Source organism: Dendropsophus ebraccatus, chromosome 2, assembly GCF_027789765.1.
Source record: "Dendropsophus ebraccatus isolate aDenEbr1 chromosome 2, aDenEbr1.pat, whole genome shotgun sequence".
Lineage (NCBI taxonomy): Eukaryota > Metazoa > Chordata > Amphibia > Anura > Hylidae > Dendropsophus > Dendropsophus ebraccatus.
Window position 1 is genome coordinate 32940143 of NC_091455.1, and position 17899 is coordinate 32958041.

The 17899-nt window shown below is 42.9% G+C and overlaps 1 protein-coding gene across 3 annotated transcripts in view; it reads left to right on the top strand.

Annotated features, from left to right (window-relative positions):
• The window catches only part of DPY19L4 (dpy-19 like 4), an 80977-nt gene extending 63909 nt beyond the window's left edge, over nt 1–17068 (top strand). For 2 of the 3 annotated variants that reach the window (XM_069959867.1, XM_069959870.1), the window contains exons 7-20: nt 1583–1728; nt 2487–2610; nt 3191–3325; nt 3967–4098; nt 5090–5188; nt 7582–7655; nt 7747–7905; nt 8774–8893; nt 9707–9827; nt 11300–11356; nt 11716–11798; nt 12126–12258; nt 13310–13468; nt 15587–17068. In XM_069959867.1, the coding sequence (XP_069815968.1) occupies nt 1583–1728; nt 2487–2610; nt 3191–3325; nt 3967–4098; nt 5090–5188; nt 7582–7655; nt 7747–7905; nt 8774–8893; nt 9707–9827; nt 11300–11356; nt 11716–11798; nt 12126–12258; nt 13310–13468; nt 15587–15751 (1707 nt within the window). In that variant the 3' untranslated portion in view covers nt 15752–17068. The remainder of the gene's footprint in view (nt 1–1582; nt 1729–2486; nt 2611–3190; nt 3326–3966; nt 4099–5089; nt 5189–7581; nt 7656–7746; nt 7906–8773; nt 8894–9706; nt 9828–11299; nt 11357–11715; nt 11799–12125; nt 12259–13309; nt 13469–15586) is intronic. The other variant, XM_069959869.1, reaches the window with a different exon arrangement.
• The last annotated feature ends 831 nt before the right edge of the window (nt 17069–17899 follow it).

Genomic DNA, 17899 nt, shown 5'->3' on the forward strand with positions numbered 1-17899 from the left:
GTAAAGTGAAACTGGCTCAGTTGCCCCTAGCAACCAATCAGATTCCACCATTCATTTTCCAAAGAGTCTGTGAGGAATGAAAAGTGGAATCTGATTGGTTGCTAGGGGCAACTGAGCCAGTTTCACTTTACACCATGTTTGATAAATTTTCCCCATGGTGTAAAGTGAAACTGGCTCAGTTGCCCCTAGCAACCAAGCAGATTCCATTTTTCATTCCTCACAGACTCTTTGGAAAATGAAAGGTGGAATCTGATTGGTTGCTAGGGGCAACTGAGCCAGTTTCACTTTACACCAGGGTTGATAAATCTCCCCCATAGTATCTATCTCTGGAGGTTAATAGGTTCATACATAATGTCTCAGGTTGTTTTACAATGATTAAATAATCTCCATTGTATCTAATAGTTACATAAATGTCCAGGTTCCCAGGTCCCCAATGTGAAGGCTAAGCGTAGTGTCGGGAAGCATAGTGCAGTCATCTAGTCAGATTATGATTACATTGCTTCTTTCCTTAAAGGGAATCTATCAGCAGGTTAGAAGCATCTAACCTGCTGATATGTCCCTATAGCACATGTTGCGCCATTTTCGGGTACTTTGTTTATCAGATTTGTAAATGAGGTGGCTTGGAATGCTGGGGGTGGGACAACCACCCCCAGTGCATTGTACCACCCCTCCCCTTCTAAGGAATATTCATCTTGCGCTCTGCAGTGATGAGCGATGGAGTGACGTCACTGCAGAGCGCCACCCCAATACTCATTAGAAGGGGTGGGCTGACTGAAGCGGATTGGTGCACTCCCTCCCCCAGTGCACCAAACCACCTCATTTACATATCTAATAAACAACAAAGTTCTAAAAACATCTCCAAGAATCATGGTAAGAAAGTTGTCTACAGCCTCAGCGCCCTGTGTGCTATAGGGACATATTATAAGGTTAGATGCTTCTATCCCTTTAAAGGCCATTGACACCTTTTGAGAAACTTTTTTTTATTTTTTTTTATTTTTTATTCCCACTTATTATGATGGTAAAAACATTTAACCTCCATAGATCTCAATAAAAAAATGTTGCTTAGTTTCTTTTCTACATTGTCTGCAGTTTGCTGTGCTGTCACAACCTATGTGATTCTCTCTTGTGGACTTCTTAGGATCTGCTCTACTCTCTATCTACAGCATGTGAGAGCTGCCCTCCAGGGTTTCTCTCCTCCCTGTCCACTCTTTAAGTACGTTGCAGACATGTGAAAAATAACAAGAGCCCATGCTTTTATGCTTACCTCTCCACTCTTCCCCGGTTTTCTTCTCCGATGTCTCTGGTGTCCCCTGCTGGTCGCAGCTGCCGTCGCTTCCGAGACAAACTTGTCTCGGGCGGTGACAGGCTGAAGATTACATAGAAAGTTGTTTCATTTTGTATCAGGGGATACTAGAATGCAACAATAAATAAATTTTAAAAAAAAGGTGCCCGTAGCCATTAGGTAATTGTCTAGGCTTCCAGGACAGAACTATACTTTTCTCATAGCTGATTGTGTATCCTTCTGCACATAAAACCCTTCTGTATTGTGCTCCTCACCACCTTTTTGTCTTTCTATTTGTAGGGTGTTGTGGATCCTGTGTATTTTTACATTGGGATCATATTTGGCCTGCAGGGGATCTATATAAGTGCCCTGTTTGTCACCAGCTGGATAATGAGCGGGACCTGGCTGGCTGGGATGCTGACCGCTGCCTGGTTTATTATTAATAGGTACAATCAGCAATTAACATTTGCATACACACTGTCCTTAAAGGGGCTATACCATGATGAAAACTTACTCTCTAAACACAAGATAGGGGTAAGTGTCTGACCGATGGGGGTCTGATCACTGGGACCCCTACTGGTTATACTCACCCCAAGTGAACGGAAAAGCAGTGCGCACACACACACAAGTGAATGTAGCAGAGGAAGAGTGTGTGCACTGCTGCTCCGTTCACTTGGGGTGAGTGTGACTAGTAGGGGTCCCAGTGATCAGACCCCCACCGTTTGACACTGTAGCCAACTATATTGTCAATCCCATATCGATACTATGCACTGCTAACCAGAACCCTTCTGTACTGTACGGATAAGAATGAAGTCCAAAACCGTGCTGCCTATACGTGGGTTAGTGTTCATAAAAGGGTTAAACATTACTGAGATGGTACCTACCTATAGGCGGCACTGTTGAGCATTTTCCTGTTTCTGGAGGGAAGCTATTTTACATACTTTTCCCAAGAAGCCTTGCCCTGAAGACTATCCGGCAAGGAATCGGTACCTTTCCAAGAGTTCCTCATTCACAGGATTTGCCCCATTCCCCCTTGTCCGTTCTTAGTAGTGGGTTGCAGGCACATAGATAGGGATTTCATATCGCAGATAACACATTGTAAATAACTTTATAAGACCAATAAAGTTTTAACAGTAAAGTATAAGGTGGGGGGATTCTTCAGGATAATGACCTGTATGTTTTGCTGTCTCACACTTTATTACAGGACAGACACCACACGGATGGATGATTCTATTCCGCTAAGAGAGAACTGGGCTCTTCCATACTTTGCATGCCAAGTAGCGGCCCTTACAGGGTTTTTAAGGAACAACAGTAATTTGTCTGCAGAGGTAAGGGCGACAGGCTTGTAGACATCCTGAGGTGTCTCCTAGCTCATAAATCCTTGTATACCAATGTATATTTGCTGTTCTGGAGTCTAGAAAGTTAAAGGGGTAGTCCGCCCAAAAAAAATGTTTATAAATCAACTGGTGTCAAAAAGTTATACAGGGTGACTCTGCCCTCTGGTTTCCCTTTAACTCACACACATACATTTGGTTGGAAGAAGGCAGCGGCATGGGGGTACACAGCCATTGCTCATTGCCTAGTGATCGACTTTAAGCTGGTAATAAATGTTCCATTTTCCTACAGCACCACCTAAGGGTAAATTAAAGCATTAGACAGTGACCACTCAAATCAATGGGCTACAGTGTGTGTATATATATATATATATATATATATATATATATATATATATATATAAGATATTATATATATAAGATATTATATATATAAGATATATTATATATATGCTATACATATGACAGGTCATCCAGAGCACTATTTGTAGCTGCACTTCAGAGAATAAAGGTCCAGAAGAGGGAAGTGACCTCTATTCATCTCATATATGACTTTTATGTATTGTTTTTTCAGAGGTTCTGCTACCTGCTAATGTGTGCATCTACATATACTTTCATAATGATGTGGGAGTACAGCCATTACCTGCTTTTTATACAGGCCTTATCCTTGTGTCTGCTGGACGGGCTCTCTCTAGTAAAGAAGGAGAAGGTAAACTATAACATAACAGAATCTAGGACATATAATATATATCCTATAAAGATGAAGAAGAGACAGCACTCCAATATAAGGTGAAAGTGGGAGTTTATACCCCAAACACACGTATATATTATATGTATGTATGTAGGAGATTTATCAAACTGGTGTAAAGTAGAACTGGCTCAGATGCCCAATAAGTAGCAACCAATCAGATTCCACCTTTCATTTTCCAAGGAATCTGTGAAGGATGAAATGTGGAATCTGATTGGTTGCTAGGGGCAACTGAGCAAATTCTACTTTACACCAGTCTGATAAATCTCCCCTATAGTATATATAATAATTCACTGTTCTGTCATGTCCCTATGAAGACAAGTCAGTAGGTGTAAGGTGTATGCCAAACCCATAGGGGGCAGCAGCAATATGAACTATATGCAAATGGCTGAGAAGACACACATTGCACCCTGCAGTCTGTACACTAAGAGGGTGGCACCATATATTCTTTTACATTGCCTCCAGCAGTGGAGAGAGGGAAGGGGATTCATTTTTATGCAAATAAACATATATATATATATATATATATATATATATATATATATATATACACGAAATGTACTATAAATATTTATTATTTAGCTATAATTTTCTTCCTGCAGGTGCATGAAGTACGTAAAATGTACTTGTTCTCTGTATTTTTGGGATATTTACTCCAGTTTGAAAACTCTGCGCTGCTGACCTCTCCTCTATTAAGCCTTGTAGTAGGTTCAATGATCGCCAAAAGCCTCCAGGTAAGGATTGTTTTGCTTTTAGCAGATACCGTTTAAAGTATCACTTTAAAAAAAAAACCCATAAAAACATTTTAACATGTCTAAAGTTTTGATCTGTTCTGTTTTGGGTGTTTTAGTCCCCTACCTCTCTCCCCAGCTCACTCATTACTGCACACAATGAGTAATGAGATAGTAGGACAATTCTTTTTTTTCCATAGTGACTCTTTAATAAAAGGCCATCATTATGTAATTTGTGTTTTTGTCTAATGTGTGTTTTTCTATGCTTTATGACAGCTGAGAAGCTGGCCACCTGTAATATCATCTTCCATAGACCACATATAAGAAGGGCTCAGTATCCGTTTCCCTCTCCCATCTGTATACAGACACTCTGAGTACTCCGTGCAGTGTTTGTATAGCTTTGTGAATCTTTTACAGGAAGGATAATAAATTCCACAAGTGCTTGAGACCTCATTTAAATTCCACATTCCCTTAAAAGTGCCTGAGGTTAGTATGAGTGTATATCCATCCTTGGATTCCCAGCATGCTTTGCTATGGATTTCCAGAAGTACAGGGGCTAGCCTCATTGATTGAGACTAATTAAAATCCAGACTACCCCATGCAGAATCCACACAGATTACAGCACCACCATGTGGCTGTGACTGGTATTGCTGCAAGTCAGTCTTCTTCATCTGCATGGCACTGGGATGTGATAGCAGTCACAGCCAATGGACAAGTTAGCTGTGTGGCATTATATACAACACCACAGCAGTAATGGCTGACACCTTCTCACTGCAAAGAATTAGATATCTCCCCTATTAGCTGGTGATGTTTGCTTAGTAGGCAGTGTCTCTTACACATCAGTAAGGGAGGCTTCCTATCTTGCCCGGGTTGTATAAAGACACAGCCAGATACAGGAATGAAGATGGCAAATTATTAACTGAATGTTCCTGTGCACAATTGTAGATGGAAAAAAAAATCATGAATATTGATTAATGTCCTTTTATTCCCTCAGATCAGCGTGAAGAGGGGCACCTTCAGAGCGAAAGTAATGAAGATAATGTACTTCTACCTGGCATTTACAATTGCAGTATCCTTGCACTTTTTAATAAGGGTAAGTACTGTAAAGTTAAAGGTCTATGGTCACTGGATTACCATGCACAGTCCATGGACTGGATTGGGGGTGACATTATGGGCCACGGACTATGCAGGTGCCTTGTAACAGAGAATATAATAATAATTATTATTTATTTGTATAGCGTCAACAGATTCCGCAGCGCTTTTTTTTTTTTTTTTTTTAATATATAAGTACAATGTAGGTAATAGTTATAATACATTATACAATAAACTATACAATAAATAAAATAACAATGATGAGCTTACAGACTAGGATGACTGGCGGTGACACAAGAGGCAGTAAGTGCTTTATTTTTCCAATGTTCCAGTCATTGTACATAGTCGCCAAGTGCCTATAGGTGATTGGGCGAGCCAGTCACACTCCGCTGTCTTGTTTCAGGTACAAATTACATGGCACCAAGGAAGTGATAGAGTGGATGGAGAAGGGATAGCAGAGAGGAAGACGAGATTAGCAAAGGTTATAAGCGCGCCTGAAGAGATGAGTCTTTAGGGCACGCTTTAAAATGAGTGTTGGGAATGAGTCGGAGGTCTTTAGGTAAAGCGTTACCGGTGCAGCACGAGAGAAGTCTTGGAGGCGGTAGTGTTAGATTCTGATTAAGGAAGGTGTTAGTGTAACGCAGAGCACGGGAGGGATGGTTGGTGGTGATGAGGGAGGAGATGTATGGAGGGGCAGAGTTGTGGAGAGCTTTATGGGTGAGGGGTTTGAACTGTATTCTGTATTTAATGGGTAACCAGTGCAGTGACTGGCACAGAGGGGAGACATCAGTATAACGGCTGGAGAAGAAGATGAGCCTGGCTGCTGCGTTCAGGATAGACTGGAGAGGGGAGAAGTTAGAGAGAGGAAGACCGATTAGTAGGGAGTTACAGTAGTCAAGACGGGAATGGATCAGGGCGACAGTCAGAGTCTGAGCAGTGTCGCTGGTGAGATATGGCCGGATTCTGGAGATGTTTTTGAGATGAAGATGACAGGAGCGTGCAAGAACTTGGATATAGGGAGTGAAGGATAGATCAGAGTCTAGCATAACCCCCAGACATCGAGCTTGATGCACAGGAGTTATGCTAGTACCACAGACTGAGAGGGAGATGTCGGGTTTAGGTTGATTAGAGGCAGGGAATACAAGAAGTTCAGTTTTAGAGAAATTAAGTTTGAGAAAGAGAGAGGTCATGGTGTAACAGACCTTGGATAGACAGTCACTAGTATTATCAGCAACATATTATTTCCTAAGCAACCAGAATGATCACCTGGACATGTCTTTTGCCATCACCTTTAAGTTGGCTATATATATAAGATAGCTGTCAGCCGAGCGTGCATATGTTTATAATAGAGAGGGGGATAAGCTGCTGCTGGACACCCCTGGTGACTCACTGCTCCATTCATAACAAATACTCCAGACCCCATTTTTGAGATTGGGGGGACCAATGATCTTATATTCATGCCCAATCCTGAGGGAGGATAGGTTATTTTAACTTGTTTTATCCCTTTTAAGAGGGTTGTCCAGGATTGGAGAAAAATTGCTACTTTCTTCCAAAAACAGCACCACCCCTGTCTTAAGGTTGTGTGCGGTATTACAACTTAGCTCCATTAATTTCAAAAGAAATAAGATGCAATATCACACACAACATGAGTAATTCTCTTTCTGGAAGAAACCAATTATGCTTTTCTAATCCTGCATAACCCCTTTAGGGTGCGTTCACACGTACAGGATCTGCAGCAGATTTGATGGTGCAGATTAGAATCTGCAGCAGATCTGCAACAGATCTGCGTAAGATTTGATGGCCCGGAATTGATTTGCTTTGAATCTGCAGCTTCAAATCTGCGCCATCAAATCTGCTACAGATCCTGTATGTGTGAACGCACCCTTAAAGTAGAAGTCTGGCGAATTATAAAATCCTGCAGCTGGCGGGGGGAAGAGGAAAGTGCTCACTTACCTCTCCCCGTGCCTGCGGTGAGCGTCAGGATCGGCCACGGTACCCCGCTGAAATCTCCGGAGCTGACATGTAAGACCCAGCTCACGGACTCGCTGCTCCAGTCACTAATTGGTTGAGCGGCCAGTCCAACAGCCAGAACAGGCCTTTTTCCGGAGTCGTAATGTCATAAAAACTCTGGAAATTCCTTCCGGTGGGAGTCCTGCGGCTTGTCCCGCCGCTCACCGTTGGCACAGAGAGAGGTAAGTTAGTACTTGTAATCAATTTCTCCCCCGCCGGCTGGCAGATTTTATGATCTGCCGGACTTCACCTTTAAGTGTAGGAATGGGCTAAAGCGAGCACATTGTTTATTCTCCACTAGGTGGTGCTACACTCACCACAAAGGCTATGAATGCTATTGGGCATATACAGTATGTGTAAGTATATATTACTCTTATTCCTCAGACCGTGGTTCCTCATAAAGAAAACCATCAAATCCTGAAGTCTCTGGAAGTAAAATTTGGACTTAATATGACCAAGTGAGTTACATTTAGTCTACATTTTCCTCTACTTGATTGTTTAGTTTGTTCTTGCTTCTTTATTGCATTATCTGTTTGCCTTGTGATGCAGGAACTTCACAGTGAACTGGCTGCTGTGTCAGGAATCCTTCCAGCCGCCGTCTCAGGACTGTCTCTTACGGCTCACGCAGTCTTCACTTTTACCCTTTTACATCCTGGTTTTACTTATATGCACATTCTCTATATCCCAGGGAATATTTAGAAGGTTTCGGTAAGTCATCCTCTCTACGTTTCATTATTGTAGCTGGGTCATGTGACCATCAGTCTGACCTTCCAGAAAATTACTGGGTGTTATGTGTACAGGAAGTAGTTTTTGCTGTGAACTGCAGGATCACATAATCTGATCCTCCTAGGTAGATACTAGATGCCTCCCCTACCAGCTATATCTGTTTCATCTGATCACGCCGCCTGCCTCTGTTATGTGTCCAATGCTATGGAGCCTGACACTGATGTCCTTTTGTAAAAGCTACAGTAACAGGGAGAAAAGAAGACTGTAGCTGCATCTTATATACTACTTATAATGTGAGTCTGGGGGCAGAAGATTTATTTCACTGATCTATCACTTGTTGACTCTGCACCCTTCCTCTGTGCAAAGTCAGATGCATCATGGGAAATGAAGGCAGCAAGAGGAAACCATATCAGAGGGAAAATAGGAATCAAGATGGCAGACATCCAATGCATGCCAGCCACGTGCATATGCAAGAACTATGGGGGAGATTTATCAGACATGGTGTACAGTGAAACTGGCTCAGTTGCCCCTAGCAACCAATCAAATTCCACCTTTCATTTCTCACGGACTCTTTGGAAAATGAAAGGTGGAATCTGATTGGTTGCTAGGGGCAACTGAGCCAGTTTCACTTTACACCATGTTTGAGAAATCTCCCCCTATGTTTTTCTATAACAATAGTCTATGCTGCACTATATAAAAAAAAGAAAGCCCTTCTGAAATGCTCTATATAGCTTAGGGCTTCCTGCACGATCTGTACCAGAATGTCCTGATCTGAGTCTGATACAACTTCATTTCAGTATGTCATGTTCTTATTTCTTTACACTAACAAGTATGTTGTTCTTGCACACAGTGGTGATCCAGTCACATGTAATGGTACCCCAGAGGATGGACGAGTTGGTGAAAGGCCAGAGGTCATTTACCATGTCATCCAAAGTCTTATCCTTGGTTTACTGGCCATGGCCTTTGAGGGGTGAGAAGTCTTTTTGTTACCGCATAGGAACAATTAAAAAAAATAATAATCAAAAGCAATCAATAAATGTTTGTCTGTCTATATACTTGCCTGACCCTGTGTTGCATGGGTGTACAGGAGATATAGATGTGGGTGTTATTTTTCAGCTTGGATCCATTGAAGTGAATGGAGCTGATCTGCAATACCACACATGACCTGAGGACAGGGGTGATGCTGTTGCAACAAAGTAGCTGTGCTTTTAGTAATCCTAGATAACCCCTTTTAATCATTTTCTTTTTTGGTTCCCCCTTTAAAAATCAGGTTGCCCAAACATCACTTGTTTAAAGGGGTACGCCGGGAAGGAGGGCTTTTTTTTCCCCTATGGCCAAGAAGGAGGTGGATGAAAGCAACAACGTCCACTTGCCTCCGCGGTCTCAGTGCTGGATCCCGTGTCATGCTACTCCGTTCCCCGGCTATTACCTGGCCTGAGACATGACATTTTAAGCTCGCTTAGCCATTCAGTGGCTGTAGCAGGGTCCTGTCTCATGCTGAATCATAGGGCAGGAAACAGCTGGGGAATGGGGACCGAAGCAGCACGATGCGGGACCCAGCACTGGATCACAACGTTGTTGCTTTCATCCACCCCCTCCCTGGCCATAGTGACAAAATCCCTCTCATCCCTCCCAATCCCTTCTCTCCCTGTCTTTCCAGCTGTATCTCACTTCTATATGTTCCAAGCACAGCAGTGTAGGAATCTCCTGAATGGCAGATCTGCTCAGATATCCTGTGAATGTTGCCTATAAATCAGACTGAAATGTGTTGTATTTGTTTCAGAATGAAGTACATGTGGACGCCTTATGTCTGTGTTCTCGCTGCCTTTGGCGTTTGTTCCCCAGAACTTTGGTTAACGCTCTTTAGGTGGATTCGTCTGAAAAGTGTACATCCAGTTGTGCTGGTAAGTCTACACATGTATAGCATGCAATGGAGATTTGCCGCAAACCTCTGGGCGCCATCCATTTATGTACTACCCAGTTATTATTTACAATTAACCATAATAATGCCGAGTATGTATGGCTGATTCCTCTCCTAATTAAATACAATAGGGCTTCCTACTCTCAATCAGGAGATATAACTCTTTTTTTTTTTTTTTTAAATCCAGCACTGAAATATAAGCTTTATGTAACATTCGACCTTTCAGTCTAAGCAGAGTGGGGTTTTACTTGTGGGGTGTTAGGAAAGAAGGGGCAGAACATTTTAACAGAAAGAATAGTACAATACCTTAGCCTGCGCTATTTTGTCCACTAATTATGACTGAACCTGCAACGGAGGCGGAAGTGGACCAACTCCAGCTTCCTAGGTCCCAGACTATGCCTCTACCTAGATCTTGTGTGTCTTGGGCCACGGTTCTGCCCAGATTTTCTGTGTTCCTGGCCTCTCCCCTGCCCGGGCTCTGTTGTGTTACTGGCCACTTTCCTGCCCGGGCTCTGTTGTGTTCCTGCCCCATCCCCTGCCCGGGCTCTGTTGTGTTCCTGCCCCATCCCCTGCCCGGCTCTGTTGTGTTCCTGCCCCATCCCCTGCCCGGGCTCTGTGGTGTTCCTGGCCACTCCCCTGCCGGGGCTCTGTGGTGTTCCAGGTCTGTGCTCTTCTCTCTATAAGTGGGTTGGGTTCTACTACCCACCCATCACAATGTCATCACAGGACACATGGAAAGGTGTTTTTTTTTTGTTTTGTTTTTTAAGACCACAGGTATGCTTTAAAGTGTCACTGTCGTGAATTTTTTTTTGCAGAAATCAATAGTCCAGGCGATTTTAAGAAACTTTGTAATTGGGTTAATTATCCGAAAAATGCATTTTTATCATGAAAAAGCAGTTTGAAGCTCTCCCCCTTGTCTTCATTGTTCTCCTATGGAGAGAGCTAAAGAAAAGACCAAAACAGGACAACAAAGAGTTAATCTACAAATCCCTCAAGGGATATCTGTTCTGACCATCACCAGTGACCTGTCTGAGCTCAGATTACAGCTGTCACCCAGCTCCCTGCCTGTAATCCTCTGTTATCTGCTTTCTGCTGCGGCTAACTCCCTCCTTCCTCCTCCCCCCTCCCCTCTCCCTAGAGCAGACAGGGGACGTCTCCTGCAACAAGTCACAATTTTCAGATTTTTCAGAGTGGATGAAAAAGAGGAAGGAGGGGGGGACCTGGGAAAAGGCTTTTTACATGCAGATAATGGCAGATTTGGCTAATAAACCCAATTACAAAGTTTCTTAAAATCGCCTGGACTATTGATTTCTGCAAAAAAAAAAAATACGACAGTGACTCTTTAAGATCTGATTTTGGCATAGGTGGCCAGAATGATTAATCTTACAGTTGTCACTTTATTCAAAATACGACACATATCACAATGTCTGGAATTTCTTTTTGTTTTCTCCTCAGGCTTTTGTGTTAAGTGCCGCTGTCCCCACTGTGATCGGTTTCAGTTTATGGAGAGAGGTAGGAAAAAGATTACAGAACGGCGCTGCACATTGTGCTTCATGTCTGTAGTATAGGCTAGCAATATCTGATCACTGTCAGGGTACTCAGCAGATGTGGCAGTGATGCCCTGTGCCATCATGGTCATCACTTGAGATGCATATACAGCCTCTACAAATAGCTATGGGGAGGCGGACTGGCACGCTGGTCTCCTTCTAGGTCTTGTGTTATGCCTACAAGTGGTCACCTGGATGTAACACACTGCCATAATGTGTATTAGACAGGGTCTTACTCCCGCTGATAATGTTAACATGTGACCCTGTGGTTTGGGGTCACAATACCATCATTTGACCACTAACATTTTATTGTATGTTCCATAGTTTCTACCCAAGATAGTGAGCGAATTGTCAGAACTGGAGGAACACTATGAGTCTGACACTCTTGAGCTCATGAACTGGATAAAGTAAGTGGTGTATTATCTCCAGGGCAAATAAAGGGTCTTTAGACCCCCATACACATAGGAAGAGACCCCCATACACATAGGAAGAGACCCCCCCCCCCCCCATACACATAGGTAGAGACCCCCCATACTGATAGGAATGTTGTCTGTTGTTGCTATTGTCTTCTGAACTCCAACAATGCATAACACGAGCAGAACAGTGTATTCTGTACCTACCTGAAGCATACCCACACCTGGCCTCTCTATAGAAGGGTCCTATGGCAGTCTCTATCCTAAGTAGACTCAGGCTGTATGCAACCCTGACACTTATGTTTCTTTCTCTCTCCCCAGAAGTCAGGCTCCCCTTACAGCAGTGTTTGCTGGAAGCCCTCAGCTTATGGGTGCTATAAAACTATGTACAGGATGGATGGTGACCAGCTTACCGGTTTACAATGATGAAGACCTAATGAGGAGGAATGAAAATGTAATTACCAAATTTATTTGCAAATGTTAAGGTTTTTTTCCTATGAAGACCCTCTCTGGCTATATACCCTAATAGGGCAAGTGGATGTCACATAGGGATGGTTGCTGTGTCTGTGAGACGGGACAGTTCCTGTTGGGGTGCCTGCATTTTAAAATCTTGGTTATTCGGGTAATCCCATTCCCCAGTGACTTGATGGGACAACCAGTTAAATCATTTAATATAATTTAATTTATACTTAAGACCTATTTAAATGTTTAATGCTTTGGTCTGGGTTCAAACACTGTAAAATACATACAGAAAGGCAGTAAAAAAAAAAAAAAAAAAAAGTATTGAAAAGGACATTTTTAATCTAATAGGAAAAAAAGTGTCCGTCAGTGCACATATTGTATAAAAAATGACTGTAATAACATAACCTATAAGTTTGGAAAGTGTTTTTCTGCGTTTGCCCACTAGATGGAGCCAGCACACTTTGTGGTTTTGCTGTAATAGTATATGAGGGCCACTGCAGATAACCTGGCCATGACTATTATGTTTATACCCCAGTAACAATAGGGTGGATCACTGACAGACCCATTTGGGAGGAATTTGACCGGTCATGTTTGATTTTCACAGCTTTTAGATAAGCGGAGCCAGCCACCTACTAGTCACTATGTGGGTTTCACCAAGATGAGCCTACTAAGGGTGGTATTAAACAAGACGATTTTTCGGCGAACAAACAATCTTAATCGTTCACCCTATTACACGATGATCGTTACTCACGGTCGTTCTTGTTCTTTTCTGGCTGATAGACCAGGGAATGATTGAACGACGTGTTATTACACCAAGCGATGTTCAAGCAATTTCTGAACGATGAAAATAGGTCCAGATTCTAACAAACGATCAACATGAAACAGAAAACGATTATAGTTCAAATCCGAACAATCTAACGATTTTTTGAACAATAATTGTCCCTTGTAATTCCACCCTTAGCCTCCCCCCCACCGTCCATTCACAACTGAATGTGACCTTGAATAATGTAATAGATGAAATAACTATTGTTTGTTTCCTACAGATGTATCAGATCTACAGTATGAGGTCAGCAGAGGACATCTATAAGATACTCACCTCCTATAAAGCCAGCTATGTGGTGATTGAGGATTCCATCTGCAATGAGGTGGCCGGAATGAACGGCTGCAGAGTTAAAGATCTTCTTGATGTTGCAAATGACCATGTAAGTTTCTTATATTATAGGTTAAAGGAGAAGTCCGGCGGAAAATGTTTATTAAAGTATTGTATTGCCCCCCAAAAGTTATACAAATTACCAATATATACTTATTACAGGAAATGCTTATAAAGTGCTTTCTTCCTGGATAACATGGTGATGTCACTTCCTGGATAACAGGGTGATGTCACTTCCTGGATAACAGGGTGATGTCACGACCCGACTCCTAAAACATAATATTTCCACTGCCATGCTTGACAGTGGGGACAGTGTTCTTTGGGTCATAGGCAGCATTTCTCTTCCTCCAAACACGGCAAGTTGAGTAAGGGTAGAATTACACAGGCCGATGAAGGCCCGATAATAACTGTAAACGAGATTCGATCTGCTAGATCGGCGCTCGTTTACTGGGCCTATTAAACGGCCCGATTATCGTTTAACAAGGGCTGCAGGAACATCGTTACTGCTGTCCTTGCAGCCCTTGCTTAACTTTATACATTACCTATCCAGGCTGCAGGGCTCCTCTTGCGGTCTTCTCCCCAGGTCCCACGCGCTCCAGCTTCAGAGCGGCCTGTCTCAGCTGACAGGCCGCTCAGCCAATCACTGTCCGCGGCGGTCCCGGACAGCTCAGACAGGCCGCTCTGAAGCTGGAGCACGCGGGACCCAGGGAGAAGAAGAGCGCAAGAGGAGCCCTGCAGCCTGGATAGGTAAAGTATATCGTCAGTCGCTGGCCACGCACCGCTATTACACGTAGCAGTGCGCGGTCGGCGCCTGACAATTATAGGTTCAAACCTATATCAATGATCAGCCGATGATCGTTGTATTTATCACACGGAGTGATAATCGGCCGATTATTGTTCCGTGTAATAGTACCCTTAGTCTATACGTATATTTCAGTATAAAAAGACATTAAAAGAGCTCATTTTGTCTCATCTGACCCCAGCATTGGCAAACTTCAGAGGGCCTGCACATGTGCCTTCTAGAGCAGTCGGACTTTGCGGACACTGCAGGATTTTAATCCATTACGGCTTACTATGTAACCAGTGGTTTTCTTGGTGACCGTGGTCCCAGCTGCCTTGAGATCATTTACAAGTTTCCCCTGTGTAGTTTTAGCCTGATCTCTCGCCTTCCTCATGATCCAGGATACCCCTCGAGGTGAGATTTTGCATGGAGCCCCAGATCGATGTTTATCGACAGTCATTTTGGATTTTTTTTATTTTCTTACTATTGCACCAAGCATCTTCTCACCCAGCATCTTACGTATGGTTTTGTAGCCCATTCCAGCCTTGTGCAGGTCTATGATCTTGACCCTGACATCCTTAGAAAGCGCTTTCGTCTTGCCCATGTTGTTGAGGTTAGAGTCTGAGGACAGGAGTCTTTTATACGGGTGACAATGCAAGACAGCTGTCTTTAATGCAGGTAACAAGTGGATTAGGAGCGTCTAACTGGTCTGTATTATGGTGCGTTTACACAGACAGATTTATCTGACAGATCTTTGAAGCCAAAGCCAGGAACAGACTATAAAAAGGGATCAGGTCATAAAGCAAACCAGAGATTTCTCCTCTTTTCAAATCCATTCCTGGCTTTGGCTTCCAAAATCTGTCAGATAAATCTTTCTGTGTAAACGCACCCTGAGCCAGAACTCTTAATGCAGGGGAAGAGAACCTTGGCTCTCCAACTGTTTCAAAACTACAAGTCCCATCATGCCTGGACACCCAAAGCTTAGGCTTTGGCTGTCCAAGCATGGTAGGAGTTGTAGTTTTGCAACACTCAATCAAATACTTATTTCTCTCTGCAATATGCAAATAAATTTATATAATTTATACAATTTTCTGGATTTTATGTTTGATATTCTATTTCTCGCTGTTAAAATTAACCTTCCCATAAAATTATAGACTGGTCATGTCAGTAAGCAAACTTACACAATCAGCAAGGGATGAAATAATTATTTCCTTCACTGTATGTGCATACCTTTTTTCCCACTTTCCATTGAGCATTGCTTGAAAAGAAAAAAGAAAAAAAAAAAAAGTTTTCCTCCTCCCAAGTTGCACATTTTACACCTAGCCTGTAACACCAATGAGGTTCTATGAGACTGTGCTCATTCACATATGTGTTCCCTATACTGACCAGGTGGTGACTGAAGACGGGGATGTCTACGCCTACTCTAAATATGGACGATTCTGCCATGAAATCAAAATGAACTATTCTCCCTATGTGAACTATTTCACCCGAGTGTTCTGGAACAGATCGTACTTTGTATACAAAATCAACACAATCATATCTTTCCAATACTGAAAGCCAGACTCCTTACATTGGAGGACTGCCCATGTGATTTCTGCGTTGCGCCAATCTTCCTCTCCGGACGGGTCTAATACCAGATGCAATCATTGGATCTATGAAGGGCCCTGTCTGCACTGAGGAGCTTGTGGGGTCATTCGAAAGGTCATAACCCGGAAGAGTCCAAAGACGGTCCTGATCTCTTCATTGCGCTTCACATAAGCTTTAAAGGACCTCCATTTTTATTTTATTTCATTTTTACAATTTATTTTATTGGTGATAAAATGTTTCGCATTGTATGGATGGAACTATGAAAGTGTGAACAACAGTGTTTTGTGTTATTTTGCCAGTAAAACAAAGTGGGTCATGTCAGTTTACTGGTCTATACTGGTGATCACTTCACATAAAGAGGATAGGTCATCCCTCCTGATACGTCTGTTTTAGTCAATACCTGTATTCTCCATGTAATTTTGAGGCTCAAAAGTATACTTGTTTTACAAGGAAATCCTTAAAGGGATACATTTCAATCAGTTGGGGTCAGGAAGGTATGCAGATTTGTAAATTACTTCTTTTTTAAAAAAAAAAATCTTAAGTCTTCCAGTACTTATCAAGTGCCGTATGTCCTGTAGGAAGTGGTGTATTCTTTCCAGTCTGACACAGTGCGCTCTGCTGCCACCTCTGTCCATGTCAGGAACTGTCCAGAGCAGTAGAAATCCCCTATAGAAAACCTCCTGCTCTGGACAGTTCCTAAAATTAAAAGAGATGGCAGCAGAGAGCACAACGCCCTAAGACTTTGGGGGACATTTATTAAGTCCGGCATTTTTTACGCCGGACTTATAAATGTCCCCGCATCTCCGGCGCTACGGGGATTTATGTAGAGGCGGTCTGCCTCTACATAAATCCCGTGCGCTGTGGTGCGCACAGCCGAAAACCTACACCAGCTGAGGACTGGAGTAGGTTTTCGACGTATCTTTTTGCGGAATGGATGGTGAATCGCGCGGACTCTGAGTCCGCGCCCTCCGTTCCGCCCCCTTCACACACCCTCCCCGCCCCACCGGCGGAAAGTGCCGATTTGCGATTATTTTATTAGCAAATCGGCCATTTGCGAATAAAATATTGCGCAAATCGGCAATTTCCGCCGAATACCCCCGAAACACCCGATGATACATGTCCCCCTTTGTATGTTTTAGTGTTTTGGGGTTTTTTTACATTTTTTTTCAGGCATATTATACGTGTTTTATGCATATCATGTCCTTGCTTGAATATTCAAGTCTTTGGAAGCTTTTATGCACAAAAAAGCACCACCATGTTTTTTTTGGATGTTAAAGCGAATCTGTGCCCTATAGCCGTGGCTTACATTGTGTATGCATTAGGCTGGCACAACCTCTCTGTCCCTCCTCCCCACCCTCCTCATCATTAGGAACGCTCCAGGCAGATTTCCTACTATTCGGCAGCTGTGTGAATACTGAACATGGGCTGAATCGTTAAGGCACCTGTACAATGTTCACACAGGAGACAATCTGCCTGGATCATTTCTAATTTTGTGGAGGGTGGGGAGGAGGGACAGAGAGGTTGTGCCAGCCTTATGCATACACAATGTAAGCCACGGCCATAGAGCACGGGGCTGCAAGTTTAAAAAGTAGTTTTTTAGGACAATAACTGCATCCCCTGCCGAACGGACCCCAGGACAGATCTTGGATTAAAAGCAGCTATCTGCAGGTACAAATGGTTTGGGGGGGTCAGATTGTGGGTATAGAGTCACTTTAAACGGTACCATGTTTTTTTTATGGCTGGTATATTTATAGGTATGAAATGGAACTACATGTGAGAAAACTGCCAGGCGCTTTTCCCAAAATCTATTTAAAAGAGGAAATGACACACAGGTTTTCTTTTTAAATACATTTCCTGGAGGAATACCAGAGAGATTGCACAGGGCAGAGATTTATGCAAGATCCTTAGTATTACATGGGGAATAAAAAAATTGCTAAAACAGACAGGTCCGGGCCCCCATGGTTGTCCCATAGTGAAATGGTAGACTATAAGCTGGTGGTTATTGCAAAATTTATTGAAGACCTATCCTCAGGATAAATCATCAATATCAGATTGATGAGGTGCCAACACCCACGCGATCAGCTGTTTGCCAAAGCCATGGTGCCTACGTACACA